At 39.2% G+C, this 20,345-nt stretch overlaps 1 protein-coding gene across 1 annotated transcript; it reads right to left on the bottom strand.

The window, feature by feature from the left end:
- Positions 1–17,405: 17,405 nt before the first annotated feature.
- On the bottom strand, positions 17,406–18,242 carry LOC145636825 (uncharacterized). Its single transcript, XM_081688367.1, has 3 exons — positions 18,075–18,242; positions 17,940–17,956; positions 17,406–17,853 (listed from the first exon to the last, which is right to left on the bottom strand). The coding sequence occupies exons 1-3, from the start codon at positions 18,240–18,242 to the stop codon at positions 17,406–17,408; spliced, it is 633 nt and encodes a 210-aa protein (XP_081544493.1).
- Positions 18,243–20,345: the final 2,103 nt, after the last annotated feature.

Raw genomic sequence — 20,345 nt, 5'->3', positions numbered from 1 at the left:
TTTCTCTATAAATATCGTATTAAAAACTCCGTTTTGATTCACCAATTCTCACCAATAATCATCTACAATCAGTTTTAATTAGCATTCTCAAATCATTCATCTCTTTCTTTCTTTCACAAGATCTAGAAACACCTAGCCATATTCGAAGTTGCCTTCGCCCTAGACGTGAAAGGTTTAATTTCTGAGGGTTGGGTCCCAAATCTCTATTTCAATTATTTAATTTAGTTGTTTTCTTTATTATTTTCCTTGAAATTACTAATGTGTGTATTTTGTTATTAGAAAGAGGTACGAGACATCAAAGTAAGTACTTGATTTATTGATATTATGATGTAGAAATCATGTTTATATTGTTATTATGATATTCCTAGTATCATGTCTAGGTTAATTTTAATATTAAATATGATTTCTATGATGCCTTTTATTCTCTTCCTAATATTTATGATTGTTAGTATCATGTTAGGGTTAAAGATTTGATTTTTATTGCTTTGTGACATGCTAGGGTTTGTTATTAATCTTGTTAGTATCATGCCTAGGATCTTGCTATGTTCATTGTGCTTTAATATTAATATGAGTATGATTATAATTTTATGATGATTATTTTATTCATGATGATTATTATAATTATTATAATTCATGTTTATTCTAACGATTGATTATTTATTATGTTGCTTGCTTATTTATTTTTATTGCTTGATCACGCCTTTTATGCATGTTTAAAGGGAATTTGTACTTGTAATCTCGTTTAATAAGATAATTAATAATCTTGTTTAGAGTTAATATGATTATAATTCAAGTGATTGCCAATAATAGTTTATTTGTGTATTAATATTCAACCAACATAGATAAATAGGTTTAGGGTTAATCTATGATTGCATGTTAATTAAAAAGCGCACATGAATACGATCAGAATAAAGTAGAGGCCTATTATTAGGGCAGGTTCAATCTCTTTTAGGTTGGATTTGTACCTTCATCCCCGGACCCTATTTTGGTTCATGACCTTATGGAGTTGACGATCTCTTGGATCGTTAAGGGGTGTAACCTTCACCTCGTGAACGGTTTACAAGTTCCTTAAAAACTTGTTGGCGACTCTTTTGCTCTATCTTCTTCCCTTTTGGACGCCACCGTACTTTAGTGTATGATCACAGTGGGGTTCAAGCTAGTGGGATTAAGGCTTGAAATTATTCCCTACAGTTTTTGGCGACTTCACTGGGGAGGATTTCTATTTTAATTCCTGAATTTGTTTCGGCAATGATTTAGAATGAGTGGATGAGACTCGAAAAGTTCTAAGTATTTCATGTGCGTAATTTTGATTAACATTATTGTCATATGCATAAAAAAGATCTCATTGGAAAGACCATCCGTAATGAGTTAAAAACATAGGATTTTACACGTAGGAAATTTGAGAAATATCTTTCACAACTAGGACCGAAATAAGATCGCGCGAAACTGGAAAATTTTATCGAGCACAGAAAGCTGTTGAGGCATGTGGGAAGTAGCGTCAGGGGCCAGAGCATTGGCGCCAACATTTTAACCGTAGCGTCAGACGCCAGTATTGGCGCCAGGGGCTACAGTTAAAAGCTGGCGCAAGTCTCTGATTGCTGGCGCCAATTTCCCCCAATACCGGGCCAGAAATATGCGTTCTAATTTCGACCGGTTTTTCGCATTGTTTGCTCGATCCAACTTCCTGATTGAATTTTTTCTCACTTTTCTGAAACCCATATGTGTTCTACATATGGACATAACCCTCTGGGAATTCATGCTCCATCTACCCGATTGAACGCTCCGTGCAACAAAGGGTACATCCGAGATGTTGAATTCACCAAACCATGGAAGCGAGTTTTGTTCTAAAACTCGCGGTGTCCCATCCACTCGCGCCAACCCTTCACGGTTAGGCTTCCACGCGGTGCATCCGGACAATTAACCATGGACCCTCTATTGACTAAACCATATCCCGAACTTTAGAGAACTAGAGCCATGGTTAGGTTGTAAACGCATTGCATCATATTGTGCCTACTTGACTAATTGTGCATTATTTGTTGTGCATATATATTCTATGTTTCTCTTAACTGTTTGTTGACTTGTGTTGAGATTAAATAAATTAATGACTGAAAGAACTTTGCCTATTTAATTAATTAATTAAATAATTTGAGTCAATAAAGTCTAATATTTTAATCGGAATTGACCTAGTACGAGTTTAGGCATACCCCAATTGACTAATAACACCGAAAACAGTCCCAGATCGAAGTCCAATGTTGGCGCCAAGATCTGAGCTGTAGCGCCACATTATGGAGTGTAGCGCCTGACGACAGCTCTGTCGTCTGGCGCCAAGCTCCACCGTGCGACGCCAGTCCTGTCGTTTGGCCGACAGTTCGGATTATTGGTCGAGTCATCACCTAGGGTCTAATTAATCAGTTTTCTAATAAATTCGACTAAATTTTGTTGGTAATAGTACTTATTTGAGTCAATGATCGAGTTTAGGCACTAAGTCCCATGGTCTTACACAAGAGTCCAAGCATGCCACTTACACTCAACGCACACACCAATACACATACTTCGACCATGATTAAGAGAGTCTTGTGTTCGTGTTTTTTCCGTCATTTTTTTAGGGGGGTAAGTCGGATATTAATCCTCCAATAATAAAAAAAAACTATACTTAGTTCCCTAACAATATGTACATTATTTTGGCAAAAAAAAATATACACCCTTTTCTTTTTTTCCTTAAAATAAACCGTAAAGTCAAGTTGATTCGAGTCGAGTAATTAAAACGCAAAATGGTTTATTTACAGCGCGTGGTCAAGAAAAGAAGGACGGTTAATCAAAGACAACCTCTTCGTACAAGTCCAACTTTTCGACAAACCCATAGCTCGTAAGAGGAAAGCTAAGGTTATAATGGCAACACAAGAAGAAGTCAATGATCTTAAGAACCAACTAGCTACCGTGATTGAGACACTGAAGCTTCTCGCACTTAAGATTGATGATCCCGTGAAGCAACAACTAATGGACCTCATGCAAGAGAGTTTAAGCAAGTTGTCTAGCGACTACAAGTTTCAAGAGCTTACATCACAAGGGGTCTCGGTGGACAAAGATCTTCTTCCGCAGAAGTTCAACGCCAACGACATCCCCAAATTCAGAGCAACTGACAACCCATACTTTCATTTAAGAGCATTCGAAACCATAATAAGTATTAAGGGTATCGATAAGAAAGTCTTCCCCTCTCTGTTCTCACTATCTCTCGAGACCGTTTGTCAACAATGGTTCTTTTCTCTCGAGAAAGAAAAGACCTCTACCTGGGAGTCAATAGCAAACGCTTTCATTGATAGGTACAAATGCAACATTCAAGTCGAGACTGACCATAGGGAACTTGAAATCCTCAAACAGAAAGAGAATGAAGGCTTCACCTCTTTCTTTAAAAAGTGGAGAGAAACCTCAGCTAAGATGATTGAGGTGCCAAGTGAAAAAGAATTTGTGAGACTGTTCGTAAAAAATCTCCAAGAAAAATATTCCAAGCATCTCAAATATCAAAATAATCTCCATACTTTTAAGGCCGTTTATGACATTGGGATCAATATTGAAGATGGCTTGGCTAAATTAAAAGCTGCCAACAATAACTCCAACAGTGGCTGGAAAGGAAAGAAGAACGACAATCCTTCTTCTTTTAAAACCGCCCACTCAAACAATGTGAGCACCTTTAATTTAGGAGAAGTCCTTGCTATGAACAACCAAGGACAGAAGAAACCATTTAGGAGGAATTTCACTCCTATTGGCATGAGTTATGACACCGCGTTTGATCGATTAAGTGCAAAAGGTCTTATAACTCCTATTGGACCATTTGGGGACCCACCAGTTGAGAAGAGGTCAGCTAATTGGAACCCCAATGCACACTGAAAGTATCACCAAGGTAGGGGTCATCTTACTGAAAATTGTTGGAAGCTTAAGGAAGCTATCCAAGACTTGATCGACAACAACAAACTGCCGTTGCCCCCTGCCAGTAAGAAGCCAAGCATTGACAATGCACCTCTAGCTCATACCCTGGCTATCTCCGATGAGGAAAACGAGGTTGACCCCTCCTCTCTCATTAGACATGTCAAAGAAATCAGTGCCATAGAAAAAGAAGAGGAGATCTTTTTCGATGTCAAGGATAACCTTCCAGAACCGGCGAATAAAGATGATATACAATTGCTCACACTATCTATGAGGGAGGTATCGCAATTACTACGTGAAGCTCTCAAAGTTATGAACGGACTCCATAAGAAATATGATGAGCTTCCACTTCCGGAAGATAAAAGAGAATTCACACCCATAGGAATGACCTACGATGCTATTTTCGATCGTCTCTATGATCAAGTACTAATCAAACCTATTGGCCCAACAGAGGATCCAATATTAGAAAAGCAATCTCCTAGATGGGATCCCAAATCCTACTGCAAATACCATCGAGGAAACGGTCATACCACTGATGAATGCTACAGGTTTCAAAACCTCATTCAAGATCTTGTGGAAGCTAATAAGATCTAATTACCTCTAATTAGCAAGGGAACGACTTATGAGGCAAAGCATTTTCCCTTACAAGTCACTGAAAAACCCAAGAAGAGCAATAGAATCTACACTCCAATTGGGATCCCATATGCGCAAATGTTCGAAATGCTCTCCGAGAGTGGCGAGATCAAACCTCTCAAACCGAGACCATTAGAATCATTGAAAAGGACAGATAGATATTACTGTCAGTATCATCAATCAGGGGGTCACACTATAGAAAACTGTTTCAAATTTAAGGATTTGGTACAGAAAATGATTGATGAAAAGAAACTAGTCCAAGTTCAACAAGAAGAAGATACAACCATTAATGGAGTTTGGGACAGTGATGAAGAAGATGTCTATCTAAAGGACTTAGTAGAACTTCCGCCTTCTGTGTCATACACCACAGATGACATTTGGGATGAAGAAGCCTCATCGATAGACGTCCTCACAAGATCAGGGAGAATGCAACCTCCCGTTTCAACACAACCTATACCAACCACACAACAAGTTCCCATACCTATCATTGAAGACAATGACATTTTTAAGCAGTTTAAGAAGACAAAAGTTGAGATGAATGTATGGAAACTTCTGGCAACATCTCGAGAACATAGGTTGGCTGTAATGAAGGCCTTGGACAAAATTGGGATAGACTCTGACACTACTCCTGAGGGACTAGCCAACTTCCTCACAAGTGACCTTCCAAGCCCGATTAATTTGATCACCTTCTCTGACAAAGATTTACCTCCAGAAGGTGACAAACACTACAAGGCATTAAACCTCACAGTAGTTTGCAAGAGGATGAATGTTCCTATGACTCTTGTAGACAATGGATCAGCCATCAACGTTTGTCCACTTAAAACCGCGAGGATGCTCGGCATAAGGGACGAATATTTAACTCCGTCTACACAAGGAATAAAGGCCTACGACAACACTCGTCGTCAAGCTCTTGGAAAGATTACCCTAAATGTAACGGCAGGAGCAATAGAACATGCTACTACTTTCCAAGTAGTAGACATCAAAGCTTCATTCAACTTATTGTTGGGACGCCCTTGGCTTCATGATCTAAAGGCCGTCCCTTCATCTCTCCACCAACAATTGAAAGCTATAGTTGGAGGAATTCCAATCACCATCGATGCTTCGCCTATGAGAATCAAATCTATAGAAAATCCAATTATTAATGTAAAACACGACGAGGATGATGAAGACCTATGGGGCTTTAACGAAGAAGTCTCCTTAATCCAGGAGGATGAAAGGACCCCTCTTTGCCATGACCCCCATTCAAACATGATTGTCAATGCCATGCTGAAGAAACAAGAACACTTTCTTGGGATGACCCTAGGGAAGAAGAAAGGAACGGCAAAACCGCTGGAGTTAGTAGTAACACCTCGATCCCTCGAAGAGGATAACTCCTCGCTCATTCAAACAGTCCTACAAAGTGAAAACTTCGATCCCTCGAAGCTAATTACTCCAGCTGAAGGATCACTACAAGGGTGGCGCAAGACTATCAAGGTGACTACTCCAAGCGGAAGGAAGATATCCATCACGACAGGGCAAGGACCGATGTTTGAAGAGTCGTCTGAGTCAGAGTCCGAGTCAGAGTCTTTCCCTTTAGAATATTCTAAGTCTTTAGAAGTAACACCTCCCCCTCCTATTTCCTCTCCTAAGATAGTTAGTGATCCAGTCCCTGAGGACATATCACTCTTTGATGTAATGATCTCAGAGTACAATAATATTTCTCATTCTCCTTACTGCTCGTGTTCTTCTCTAACTTAAGATGACGAGCATTGCTTAACTAACAATGAAAAAGACAAAGAAATTATTAAAGCAATGGAAACACTCGAAAAGAAAACACCGGCAATTGAAGAGACTGAAACAGTTGATATCTCGAATAATTCAACTCATAAAAGAGAAGTTAAAATCGGATTAACATTGAATAAACAAGAAAGAACCGATTTAATTAACTTACTTAAAGAATTTATCGATGTATTCGCTTGGTCATATGAAGATATGCCAGGCATTAATAGAGAAATAGGTCAACACACTATACCACTAATTCCAGGAATGAAACCTGTAAAACAAAAGTTGCGTCGAATGAAACCCGACATAGCCCTTAAAAAAAAAGAAGAAGTTCAAAAACAGATAACTGCAGGTTTCATCAAGTTATCCAAATACCCCGAATGGGTTGCCAACGTCGTCCTAGTTTCGAAGAAAGACGGAAGGGTAAGGATGTGTGTCGACTATCGAGATCTAAATAAGGCAAGTCCAAAGGACGACATCCCTTTGCCACACATCGATATTCTGGTAGATAACACGGCAAATCACGCGCTTCTCTCGTTCATGGATGGGTACGCAGGTTACAACCAGATTCTAATAGAAGAAGAAGACATGGAGAAAACAACTTTTATAACGCCATGGGGCAATTACTGCTACACGGTAATGCCATTCGGATTGAAAAACGCGGGTGCTACTTACCAACGTGCAGCAACTGCCTTACTCCATGACTTGATGCATAAAGAAGTCAAAGTATATGTCGACGACATGATTGTAAAATCAAAAGACCGTCCAGGACATCAACTAGCCTTAAGGAAATTTTTCGAAAGGCTAAGAAAATATAATATGAGGTTGAATCCATCAAAGTGTGCTTTTGGAGTCACCTCAGGCAAGCTCTTGGGATACGTCATAAGCTCTAGAGGAATAGAGGTAGACCCAACCAAGATCAAAGCAATCATGTCAATGCCACCGCCCAAGACTGAGAAACAGATTCGAGGATTTATTGGCCGATTGCAATACATAAGTAGGTTCATATCAAAACTGACGACAATATGTGAACCAATCTTCAAGAAGCTCAAGAAGAATGTACAAGTAATATGGGATGACGAGTGTCAAAAAGCCTTTGAAAAGATCAAAGCATATCTCGCAAATCCTCCCGTATTAGCACCAGCACTTCTCGGAATACCTCTTAGGTTATATTTGACGGTTACCAAAGAGACAATGGGAGCCATGCTAGCACAAGAGGTAGAAGGCAAAGAGAACACAATCTATTACCTAAGTAAAAAGATGCTCGAATACGAAGCACGCTATACACCGCTCGAGAAGTTGTGCCTCGCCTTGGTGTGGGCCACAACTAAGTTAAGACATTACATGTTAGTGCATACGGATTTCGTAGTCTCCCGATTAGATCCACTCAAGTATCTATTCGATAAATCTACACTCAATGGACGCATATCAAGATGGATAGTCAATCTAGCCCAGTTTGATGTAAGGTTTATGCCACAAAAAGATATTAAAGGATCCGTGGTGTCAGACTTTCTAGCAGATTTTCAAAAAGAAGACTCAACGCCAATACATGACAATGAATTTCCAAATGAAGACCTAATGGTTACTGAAGATGATACTTGGACCTTGTATTTTGACGGAGCCTCAAACCAAAAGGGATGTGTCGTTGGAGTACTACTAGTATCACCTAAAGAAGAGCACGTTCCAATCTCCATAAAGCTTGATTTCGACGTTACCAACAATGCTGCTGAATATGAAGCATGCGTCGTAGGCCTTGAAACAGCTTTGGCATTGGGAGTAAAGAAGTTAAGGATATTCGGAGACTCTTCTTTGATCATCAATCAGATATCTAAAAGGTGGAAGGTAAGGAGCGAAAGTCTAGCCACTTATCAAACCTATCTGGAAACTCTTACCGATCAATTAGACAAGGTAGAATATACATATCTACCTAGAGAGGAAAAACAATTTGCCGATGCCTTGGCAAGATTAGCCTCAATGGTTAGGATTCCCACGGAAATCGAGAAAATGCCTCTAACTATAGAAAAAAGGCACAAACCAGCATACATCCAGGCTATAGAAGACGACGAATTAGTCCAAGGCGAAGAAGAAGAAGAACCGTGGTACACGGACATACTCAACTATGTCACCAAAGGAGAATACCCTCCTCATGCTGACAAAAGAGCGAAACAAGCATTGAGGCTTTTGGCTTCCCAATACGTACTCATAGACAACGAGCTACATAAAAGGGTACCTAAAGGTCGTCTTATATGTACGAAAGATGGATGCACAAAAAGCAATGAGAATAGTCCACGAAGGAATCTGTGGCACTCATGTAAATGGCAAAATGTTAGTCCAGAAAATAATGCGAGGAGGATATTATTGGACTACAATGAATAGGGATTGCCATCAATATGTTAAAAGATGCCCTAAATTCCAAATTTACGCCAATTTACAACATGTCCCTCCATCTTTGCTCTATACTTACACATCGCCATGGCCATTTTTCTACATGGGGAATTGACATCATTGACAAAATCACTCCCTCAGGAACAGGAGGCCACGAATTTATTCTAGTAGCAATTGATTACTTCACAAAGTGGGTCAAAGCGCAATCATACGCTAAACTCACTTCAAAACATGTAGCACTCTTTATCGAGAGAAATATTATTTGCCGATACGGAGTCCCACATGAAATGATAAGTGACAATGGAACTCACTTTCAAGCCGAATGTGAAGAATTGCTACAAAAATACGGCATTCAACATCATCATTCTTCCCCTTATAGACCTCAAGCAAATGGAGCAGACGAGGCAGCTAATAAAAATTTAAAGACTATTATCGAGAAAATGACGGAAAATTATAAGGATTGGCCTGACAAACTTCACTTCGCATTGTGGGGTTACCGCACGTCAATCCGTACATCAACAGGAAATACACCATTTTCTTTGGTATATGGAATGGATGTCGTACAACCTGTCGAACTAGAAATACCATCTCTACGCATCGCTTTAGAGAGTAAACTCAATGAAGTTGAATGGACTAGGGCAAGATACGAAGAATTGATTCTACTCGACGAAAAACGACTAGAAGCTCTACATCACACTCAGTGTTACCAGACTCGTATGGCTAGGCATTTTAATAAGAAGGTCAAGACAAGAAATATCAAAATAGGAGACTTGGTGTTAAAAGCACTAAGGAAAAATGTTTTAGATCCAAGGGGTAAATTTAGTCCTAATTGGTCTGGACCCTACATTGTCAAAACAATCCTGTCAGGAGGTGCAGCAAAACTAACTGATATGGATGGCAATGAATTCTCAAACATGACAAATCTTGACCAACTTAAGAAATACTACCCATAAGTACTTGAGTAGTATACTCAAGAGAGCTACGTTCGGCCTGATTCCTTAAGAAAGGATACGTAGGCAATCGTTTACGGGTGCGGCCACTTTATTTTTCGACATCTCCGCGTCCCAGAATCAATTAAAAATTCAACAGAAGATCGGCGAATTATCGGCGTCGCAGAAAAGAACCTGGCGCCAGCCAGCAATCATCAGCGAAATTGGCGCCTGGCGCCAGACTTAAATGACAGGCGCCAAATGCCAATAACTGGCGCCAATTCGGAAATAAACTCTGGGAGAATTTCGGTGTTTTTCGGAAAATTTTCGACTTCCGTACTCGAAGAATTTCTGGAAAATTAATTTATTTTCGGTTTTCATTGCTTTAATAAAATAAATTTAAAGTAAATAATTTAATTAAAAGCTGAAATTTCATTAATAAAATAAAATTACATTATTGATGGAATTTAAATAAAGCTGAAATAAATTAACTTTAAATTAAAAAATAACAAACTAAGTCTAATAAATTGGAGGACAAGCAATGCTCCTAATCTTTCTTTTCCTTTTTAGCCCTTTTCCAATTTTTATCTGCTTCCTCCTCCTCATCCATAACCTTAGCTAGTAGGCACCCTTTAGAGGACCTACATTCAATTTTAGAGTAGATAGTCTCCCCTTCAGCTAACACTCCATGCTTCTTTTCCACCCAAGCCTTTTTATCTGTGGTGTTAGCTTTCCTTTTCCCTTTATCTTTGGTAGCATTTTTCTTCCTAGGCATTGCAGGTGTTTTGAATTCAATTCTTGCACCTAGACGTTCCTTGGCAGGAATCACCCTGTCACCCAGACGACTCTTCACATTAGTTTTACCCTGATTTTTATTCGAATCCTTCAAAGGTTTCTTCAGCAACCATTTCTTCACATCATTGGGCAAAGAAGGAGGAACCTTTTGGGTAATCACTTCCCATAAAGGTCTAGCACCCCAGTAAGCATCAAATCTGTCTACTTCTTGGGAAATAGGGTACTCAAAGGGAGGACGAAGATCCCCGGAAGGAATATTCTGAAGCAAGCCGTATTGTCTTTTTACCCTGCAGGGATAATAATAAGTCACACGAGACAAGCTTGGAAGACGGCAGAAAGGTTGCTTGTTAACACCAACCATCCTTTCTATTTTCCACCATGGGACGACCCACTTGATAGCAAAATCACGTGATTCGAAGACTTTTCTCCACCCATGGCGCCCAATATTGGGGAATCGTTTCTTCCTTCTCACAAAGCAATTGGGAGTATAATTCTCAATATCGTCCGGAGGGCTAATTAATCCTAGCCTTTCCATTAGCCACATCTGTAAAACATTGCAATGCAAATAAATTATTATTACAATACAAAAATGTATTTTTTTGATTTTTGTAATTAAAAATATTATTTTTCTACTTGTAATAAAATTGGAGAGCCGCGAAAAGGTGCTTGTGGGTCCCTTTTCAATTCATCTAGACTAATCATAGTCTCTCCAACTATTAATGGCATTGGATTTCTCCCTGATTCAATTTGTTCTAGTACAGTGGTTATAATTGATTGACCTTCATTATTTTTACCACTACAAAGAAAAAATTGGTTAAGCATGCAAAATAAGAACGCCCTTCTTCTATATATATGAAAAGATTCAGAAAGAGGTTTATCAAAATAATGGCGCGCTAATTCTTTCAAGTTAACTATGTTGCCATCTATTATTTTTGATAAATCCCTTTCTTTTAAATTAAAGAAGCGCTCAAAATCCTTATAATAATATGCATCTACTCTAGGGATTATTACAAGGTCTATTGCAGGGAAGCCTAAAATAGCACCAAATTCCTCTGGCAAAGGGCTAATCTCATCATACCCTATTCTGAAACAATGAGTATCAACATTCCAAAATTCTAAAGCGGTATGTATGAAGTCTAGGTCAAGATCTACCCCTTTGATGCCATAAATTCCCCCGAAGTGAAATAAATCTAATTCTTTTCTGTCTCTAGCATTAAGAGATCGACTCCATTCATGAGTGTATTGGGTGAAGGTTTTGGTGACTAAAGACATGATTATTATTTTTTCTAAAGCAAAGAATTATTTTATTCGCTGGAATTATGAGAAGAATCGGCTGGCAGGGGGCTATTTATACACAAATTGCGAGAAGTTTTAATCAGAATAAAATACGGTATCAGTGTCAATTGGCGTCAAAACCCCGTAATTGGCGCCAGCCGCCAGCGCTTGGCGCCACACGCCAAGTGTAGCGCCTGGCGCCAGCTGGCGCCAAGTCGCTACATCAGCCGCGCATGCTTACCTTGCGTTTTTAATATTAAACTCGAGTCGGTTAATGACTTTATGGCTCTGTTTATTTTTCCTAAACATCTTTTTTTTTTTTATCCTTTTTCTTAATTAATTAAAATAGCTATTATTTTTATTATTATTCTTTTTTTTTTTGGAATTTATTTTAAATTCCAAACACCAGACATTTTATTCGACTTTTTCCTTTTTTTATTTTTTCTTTTTGGGGGAGAGAGTCGGATACCCTCCTTCAATAATAAAAATGACAGAATTTTTGCGCATAATTGTTTGCCACACTTTTCTTGCACACACTAACATACACATAATAATAACAATCAAATAAACTCATAATAGCATAAATATACAAAATGTGTCTATAAATAATGAGTCTAAGGCAAAGTTCTATGAAAAGTCAAAATAAAATATACACAGGAACAAACTACGGCGCCGGAGGACGTATGCCCATCATATCATAAAAATGCGCCGTACGAGGAGTCACCTCTCCACCAGCTCCAGCTCCAGCTCCAGTCTCCGTAGGGGGAGGAAGACTCAATGTAGGACCACTCCAGCCAGGATCAACCTGAGGCTGAGGCTGCGGAGGCTGCTGCGATGACGAGCCTATCTCGTACATCCCACCACCTTTAAAAGCCGAGGTAGCCTCTCCTACCGGTGCAGCATGGGCACCCTCAGAAGAAGATCCCGAGCCCTCTGCAACTTCAGCACGAGCAGCCTCAGAGCGACCACCTCTACCCCCTGACGAAGTGCGACGACGTCTCGAGCTAGACCTCGTTGGATCCCTCCGCTCCTCAGGTCTCGTGCAGGTGTGAGAAGCAATAGGCTGGCCCTTCAAAAAGAATTAAATCAGAAACAAGGTAAAATTGAAGCAGCAATGCAAAAAAAATAAGTAAAGAAAGGCTACCTCTCGGATGACGTCATCCCGAAGGCAAGTGGCCGCATTCCTCATCCGGACGAGTTGGCTCCGTCAGGCATCTATGCATCGTGCCATCGCCGAAACCACCTCGCGTGAAAACTGCCAGAAAAATAAGTCAGTAAATATGCATGATATATGAACATAAAATTCTGAATACCTAGGCTTACTCGAGTCTGGTGGCGAGGAATCGACCGCTCTACGAAGCGCTCGCCCTCGAGAGCCGGAGGAATCATCTCCTCGATCGGCCCGTACATCCCCTGGTAGTGGATGGACATACGGGGTGGCACGAACTCAGCAGCACCGTCCTGATAAAACAAGAAAAAATCAGTAAAACATTACTTGGGGGCTACTTAATGGAAAGTAAAAGCTGAAAAATCTTACCCTCACATCCTCAGCCGGTACGGGGGCTGGAGCTAACAAAGGTAGTAGCTCCTCAGCATAACACCGCCCGAGGATCACATAGGACCGCCAAGGGGTACCAGCTCCCTCAGACATGCTCGACAACCGCGCATCATCGAACATATGACGTGGTGGAGCAGTAGGAACGACGAAGACATCAGAGGAATGCTGTCTAGCAACCCTCTCTCCTAAGTACGCGATCGCTCCATAAGTCCCCAGAAAATAGCGACGCTCAGCAGAATACTGTGCGACTAACCCAGGGACTGTCCAACCGCCCCACGGCCGGTATACCACCTCAGGCCCCTACAAAGAGCATCAATTAGGCAAGAATATACCTAAAGCACCGCGGAAAAGCAAAATAAACAATAAAATTCGTACCGAGATGATCCGGTTCCGGACATGTGTAGTAGACATATCCACATGATGGCCGCCCCAAGAGGCGCTCACTAGAAATCCCTGCGGCGATGGTCTCGCCGGCGCAGCAGAAGGAAAGTACTCGTAAAACCAGATCTACAAGGAGTTAAAAGTGTGAGTAAATGCTAACTAATATATAGAGCTAAACTTTATAGGGAATAATGTTTACCTCTACGACCTTCCAAAAGGCAGACAAAGCGACGTTCGTCCCAAAAGACCGGTGTCGACACGAGTCCCTCAGCGCACGAACAAAGTCAGCATAGGCCAAGCTGGCCCAATCATAAGTCCCGATCCGATTAAGATCACGGACAGCAGGAAGATAGTAGAGCAACGCCCTACTACCTTTGTCAGGGGAGAATGTCCCTGACAACAACATCAGCGCAAAGATGCGCACCCGCTGCTCTCGGGTGGTCGCATCGTCATCAAGAGCCGCTACCAGTAACGAGCGGTGAATTCCCCTAGCGCTAAACTGAGTCGTCTCGACCTCAGCTCGGGCCCGAATAGTGATCGGCCCCAACAGCTCCTCGACCTCCGAAGAAAAGACGTCGATTCCACTGTCAAGCGGCAGTGGCACAGAAGTGAACTCCAGTCCTGTGATGAGACTGAAGTCCGTAGGGGTGACCATCATCTCGCCCCAGGGGAACGGCACATCGCTATGTCTGCTAGGCTGAAGAATGGGATTCGAAGAGATGACAGGCTGCTAAGACTGCCTATGGCGATGAAAAGCATCAATCTCCTACCAACTATGAAGGTGAATATTTCGCTGAGTCACCTCCGTTTGAGATAATGACCAACCTGGACCCCCGCGATCTATCGGAAGAGGAGTTCGATGATGCTCTTCTTGCCAGTCCTGTGAACGAGGAACGAGTTGAGAAAAACTCGGAAGAGGTTCCTAAGAAGGGATTTGAGCCGAAAAAAGATTAATGGGGTAGGCAGTCATCACCAGAATCGTGTGGGTCTTCTTTTTCTTGTAATCGTCGTTGGGGTTGTCTGTTTGAACAATTTACTTTTGTAGAAACCTAAAAATGTCTCCCCAAAACCAAGCCCGATGACGAACAACCTTTCACCACCATTATTGGTCGAGTTGAGTATTTAATCTTGGAGTGCTTAAATCCATATTTCCATTTCATAAACCAACCCAATTCCTATCCCATTTCCCCAAACCATAACTTATTTTCCTCTTTTCATGCCTTTAAACCCAAAATAATTCATTTCGTGTCCTTTAAAATAATTCATTTCGTGTCCTTTTTATAGATACGTTTAGACCAGTTTTTTTGCTCCATAATCTGGGTCCAATGATTGAATATTTGGATGGGGTTTGAAAAGAGCTTTCCAAAAATATATTATAAGCCCAAATCCGAGTTATAACGAATAAGTTATGGTCATAATACTAAACTGAATCCAAACCAATGATCATGTGGAGAGTCCAAAGGATTTAATACCATTCCTAAACCAATTAGGATTAATTTTAAGCTTCTAAAAGTTTCTAAAAGATCTTAGTTATTTGAAATTGAATAAAACTTTTCTTTTTGAAAGTCCTAATTCTATTCGAAATGAAAGACGTTCAAAGATAATCAGATATTATTTTCGTGCCTCATATTTTTTTATCCAAATCTTTGATGTTTGGATACCTCTTGAAATTGTCTTTCCAATGATATATTATAATATCAATTCCGAGCTATAACGGAAAAGATATGAATGAAATACCAAACCCTATCAAAAACTGAGACCTTCCCTTTTATTCTACAAAGGATTTTAATCTGATTTTAATTGGGTTAGAAAGTAGACTTCAAAAGATTTCCAACGACATATTATTTATCTTATTCTGATTTCTGGATCAAAAGATATGATAAAACAAAAACCGTAAAAACTGTTGTCTATTGCAAGAGTTTTATTAGATTCGAATTCTTATATTTTCTTAATTCTTCGACCCTTCTTTTTTCTTTATAAATAGAGGTCATATCTCCCCTTTTTCAATCATCAACAAGCTTGATCACCAGATCATTCTCTCTTCCACTCTTTTACACCAAAAATCATTCTCTTCATTCTCTTCTTTCTCTTATACTCTAAGCCTTAAACCTATATTCCTAATTAAATCATTTCTTCCTTATGCACTCCAAGGAGTCCATACTTGACCCGAGGTTCTGTCCTTAAACCAAGGCGTGAAAGGTATAACTAACTGAGGGTTGGACCAAATCAACTCTAATTTTAATTTGATTTTTGATTATTTATTGAAGTTACTAACAGTTTATTCATGATGTAGCAATTCAAGAATACGCAGAAAAGTGAGTGATTAATTCACTTAATTACTCTTATTTTTATTCTTGTTTCTAGTATCATGATTAGGTTTATTTATATTTGATTTGACTAACAATATATTGTTGAATTGCTTCCAATATTAATGTTTATTCTATTATATTTTTTATGATAACCATATTGCATGTTTAAAGGGAATATGTAATTGAAAATCACGCCTAATAAGATAATTTGGACAACCGGTTTAGGTTCCTTTTTAATTTTGTTATTAAATCAAGTGATCACAATATTTTAGAATAATGTGTTGCATAAATATTCAACCAATTTAGTCTAATAATAGTTTGGAGCGAATTGAATCTTTGTTTTCATGCCCTTTAGATCGCATGAATCATTTTTCACTATAAGAATCAAGTAGAGGCCAATACGGGAGAATGTGACTCCAGGACTCACTTCGTACGATCATACCCAATCCTCCTTTCGTGATTCCGACCCATATGGGGTTAGTAATCTCATGGATTATGAATGGGGTGTAACCTTCACGGGTCAATCGTTGTTGCCTAGCTATCGTTGTCCCTTTATTCGTGGTTGAATTAAATGATCTGTGAATGGTTTACAAGTTCCTTAAAAACTTGTTGACGACTTCCTACTTTCCTTGTCCCTAATCGTATATGTCAATTCCCACTTCCTATGAGTGCCAAGCATATTCACATATGCTTTAACATAGGCGCGCTTCAAACGACGCCTACAACTTCATTTTTTGTTCTGTCACACAATTGTTTATGCTTTGGGTTTTCAGCCGATCTGACCCTTTGTCCTTTTTTGCGTGATGGCTTTCGTTTCTATGTCTGTAATTTTAATAATTAACTGAATTGTGAACACTTTTAATGTTCATTACCTGTTTGATCTTTTATATTACATTTTCTGCCACAGCTGATATTTCCTTTTCCCTTTACGCCTGTGTATGTATAACCGTTTACTACATCTAAAAGATTTCCAAAATGTTCAAACTGATTTTTTTAACCTTGAAGGGTTGATATCGGCCTTTTAGGGAGACATTCAGGCCATTATTCATATGTTACTTACGCCCCCTAGTTTAGCAAGGAATTTATTTGTTGAAAATTGCTTGCAAAACTTTCGTTTTGTGAAATATTGGCCATTAATCGACGTTGTTCTCGATATTATTCAAAACCTTTATCAGGCCGAGTAAAGACATTGGATCATACCGTCGTTTAAACTCACCTTTATGCCCATTTGTTATCCAACCTCTCTCCTTACTTGAATGAGTGAGACAGCTAGCTAGGCCGTTATTAAGTCATATCGAAAGTTGGGGGTGGTTATGTATTTTTTATTATTCGTGATACTTTATTAACGGCCTTAGCCAAACTGAAAAAATATATTACAAAGTATGATACTATCGTAGAAAATATTTAACAACTATGTAAAACATATGGCCACATGTCATTCAGATACTAAACAAATATTTAAACATAATATTTCTTCAGAACGCTAGCATTCCAAACATTTTTTAACAGCACCCCCTCCAATGTCATAAGTCTATATGACCCTTGCCGGAGAGTTTCGTATATTTGGTATGGCCCCTCCCAGTTTGCGGTGAGCTTGCCATTTGCGTTTCCTTTACTGGTTGTGGCAGTTCTCCGCAGAACCAAGTCTTCGTACTCTAGAGACCGATAGTTAACACGTTTATTGTATGTTTGACTCATACGATTCTTGTATGCTGCAGACTTGATGACAACTTTCAACCTTATCTCAGGTAAGAAGTCCAAATGTTGCCTAAGCAATAGGTCATTTAGCTCTTCACAATAATGTTGAATACGAAATGTAGAAAGGACGACTTCAGCAGGGAAAACTTCTTCTGAAACGAAAGCAAGGTTGAAAGGCGATTCTCCTGTAGTTTCCTTTGTTGTCGTTCTGTTTTCCCATAATATTTCAGGTACCAAATCACCCACAAGCTCTTGACATCCTCTACCTTCTTTTCCAGCGCGCTTAAAATCTACTTGTTAGCGGCTTCAGCCTGCCCATTCAATTGCGGGTGGCACACTACTACATATGCAAATTTTACTTTGTATATGCTTGGGAACTTTTTAACTGGGCTACAGTCGAATTGAACCGTGATCAAATATTATTACTACCGGCAATCCAAAACGAGTGAATATGTTTTTCCTGGTGAATTTCTTCACTTCGTTCGCTGTTATCTTTGCTAAAGGCTCTGCTTCTATCCATTTAGTGAAGTTATCTATCCCCACTATTAGGAACTTTTGGCCTCCTGTAGCCAATGCGAAAGGTCCAACAATATCCATTCCCCATTGTGCGAAAGGAATTGGGTTAAGGATAGGTGTCTGTAGGCGTCGTTTGAAGCGTGCCTACGTTAAGCATGTGTGAATATGCTTAGCACTCATAGGAAGTGGGAATTAACATTATATGATTAGGGAAAAGGAAAGTAGGGAGCCACCAACAAGTTATTAAGGAACTTGTAAACCGTTCACGTGTCCTAAAAGGCAACCATGATAAAGGGACAGCGATAGACAACAACGATTGACCCGTGAAGGTTACATCCCATTCATAATCCATGAGATTACTAACTCCATATGGTTCGGAACCAAGAAAGGAGGATCGGGGATGATGGTACGAAGTGAGTCACGGAGTCACATTTGCCCGTATTGGCCTCTACTCGATTCTTATTGTGAAAAGTTATTCCTACGATATCAAAGACATGCAAACAAAGATCCAATTTGATCCAAACTAACATTACACAAAATTGGTTGAATATTAATGCATCACATAATTCTAATATATTAGTGACCACTTCGATTAATAACAAGATTAAAAAGGAACCTAAACCGATTGTCCAAATTAACTTATTAGGTGTGATTTTCAATTACATATTCCCTTTAACATGCAATATAGTGATCATAAAAAATATATTAGTATAAACATTAATATTGGAAGCAATTTAACAATATTAACGTAAGTCAAATCAAATAATAACCCTAATCATGATACTAGCAATAAGAAAATTAAATAAGTAATTAATTAATTACTCACATTTCACGCACTCCTTTAAATTGCTACATCGTGAATAAATTATTAGTAACTTCAATAAAAATATAAATCAAATTTAAATAATTAAATTAATTAAATGTAGAGTTGATTTGGTCAAACCCTCAATTATTTGTACCTTTCACACCTCGGTTTAAGGACGGAACCTCGAGTCGACTATGGACTCCTTGGAGTACTTAAGGGAAGAATGGTGTAATTAGGAATATAGGTTTAAGGCTTAGAGTATGAGAGAGAGAGGAAAATGATTTTTGGTGTAAAAGAGAGGAAGATAGAATGATTTGGTGCCCCAAACTGTAAAAATGAGGGGTGATAATTGTTTTATTTGTCCACTTATCATGGAATTTTAAACACTATTTTATACTCTTTCCCCAACTATAATCCCTTTTCCTAACTCCTTTTATGGCGATTTGCATCTTTTGGCTTCCCCGTTTCTTTTTATATGTGTGCTCGTGTTTGTAGGTGCAATAAGAATGTGGTTAAGTAGCATGAGTTTGAAGACTCTCTCGGGGGAACATTTACCAGGCAGGAGCGGGCGTGCACCTTTAGAGGAGCGGCCGCTCCTCATCCCAGCAACACAATTTTATACCCTAGGTGGAGCGCGCGCTCCTCCCCGAGCTTCCACAAACTACCTCAAACTACAGTAGAAGGAGCGGGCGCTCCTATTAGATGGGGCGGGCGCTCCTCCTGTTCAGAAGCCCAATTTTTGACGGATTTTACAATGTAATTTTTGGGCGTATAAATATGACGCTTGACTTTAGTTTTTGGGATCTTCTTTCCCTTTAGTTTTATTAGGCCCTTAGTTTCTCTAAACCCTCATTAATTAGCTTAGATCTTCTCAAACTCAATCGTTGTATTAGATTAATTGAAGATTGTTCTCTAGAATTCAACAATTTCTCAACTTTGAAGCATTTTAAGTAATCTCTTTCCTCTATCTCTTATTCTTTAATTTCAGTTTTTATTTACTTTGAATTGTTAATTTCTCTCTTGATCTTGTTTAATTGTTGTTGCATGTCCAATCTACCTCATTCCTACTACTTCTCTTAACTTGTTAACTTAATTCTAGAATTAGAACTTGTTGTTATGATGTCCTTTACCATGTTTAGTGAGTAGTTAATTATCTAGGGGTTGGGTGAAGACCCAACCAAGCCATGGGTTGATTGTTTGTGCTTGCATGTTCATTTTGGGTTGATGATTGATTGTTAAGGGATTGGTTAATTGCATGTGTAATTGGTTGGCCACTTATTGCTCATGTATTCACTTCTATGCTAGCATTGAAAGATGGAGTCTAGTTGTGAGCCCACTCTTATATGATTATGCTAAATTCCTCTTGATTATGGTTCCTT

The sequence above is a fragment of the Chenopodium album genome, chromosome 6 (assembly GCF_948465745.1).
Source record: "Chenopodium album chromosome 6, dcCheAlbu1.1, whole genome shotgun sequence".
Classification (NCBI taxonomy): domain Eukaryota; kingdom Viridiplantae; phylum Streptophyta; class Magnoliopsida; order Caryophyllales; family Amaranthaceae; genus Chenopodium; species Chenopodium album.
Note: the sequence above shows the minus strand (reverse complement) of the source record. Positions and strands in the feature narration are given on the sequence as shown.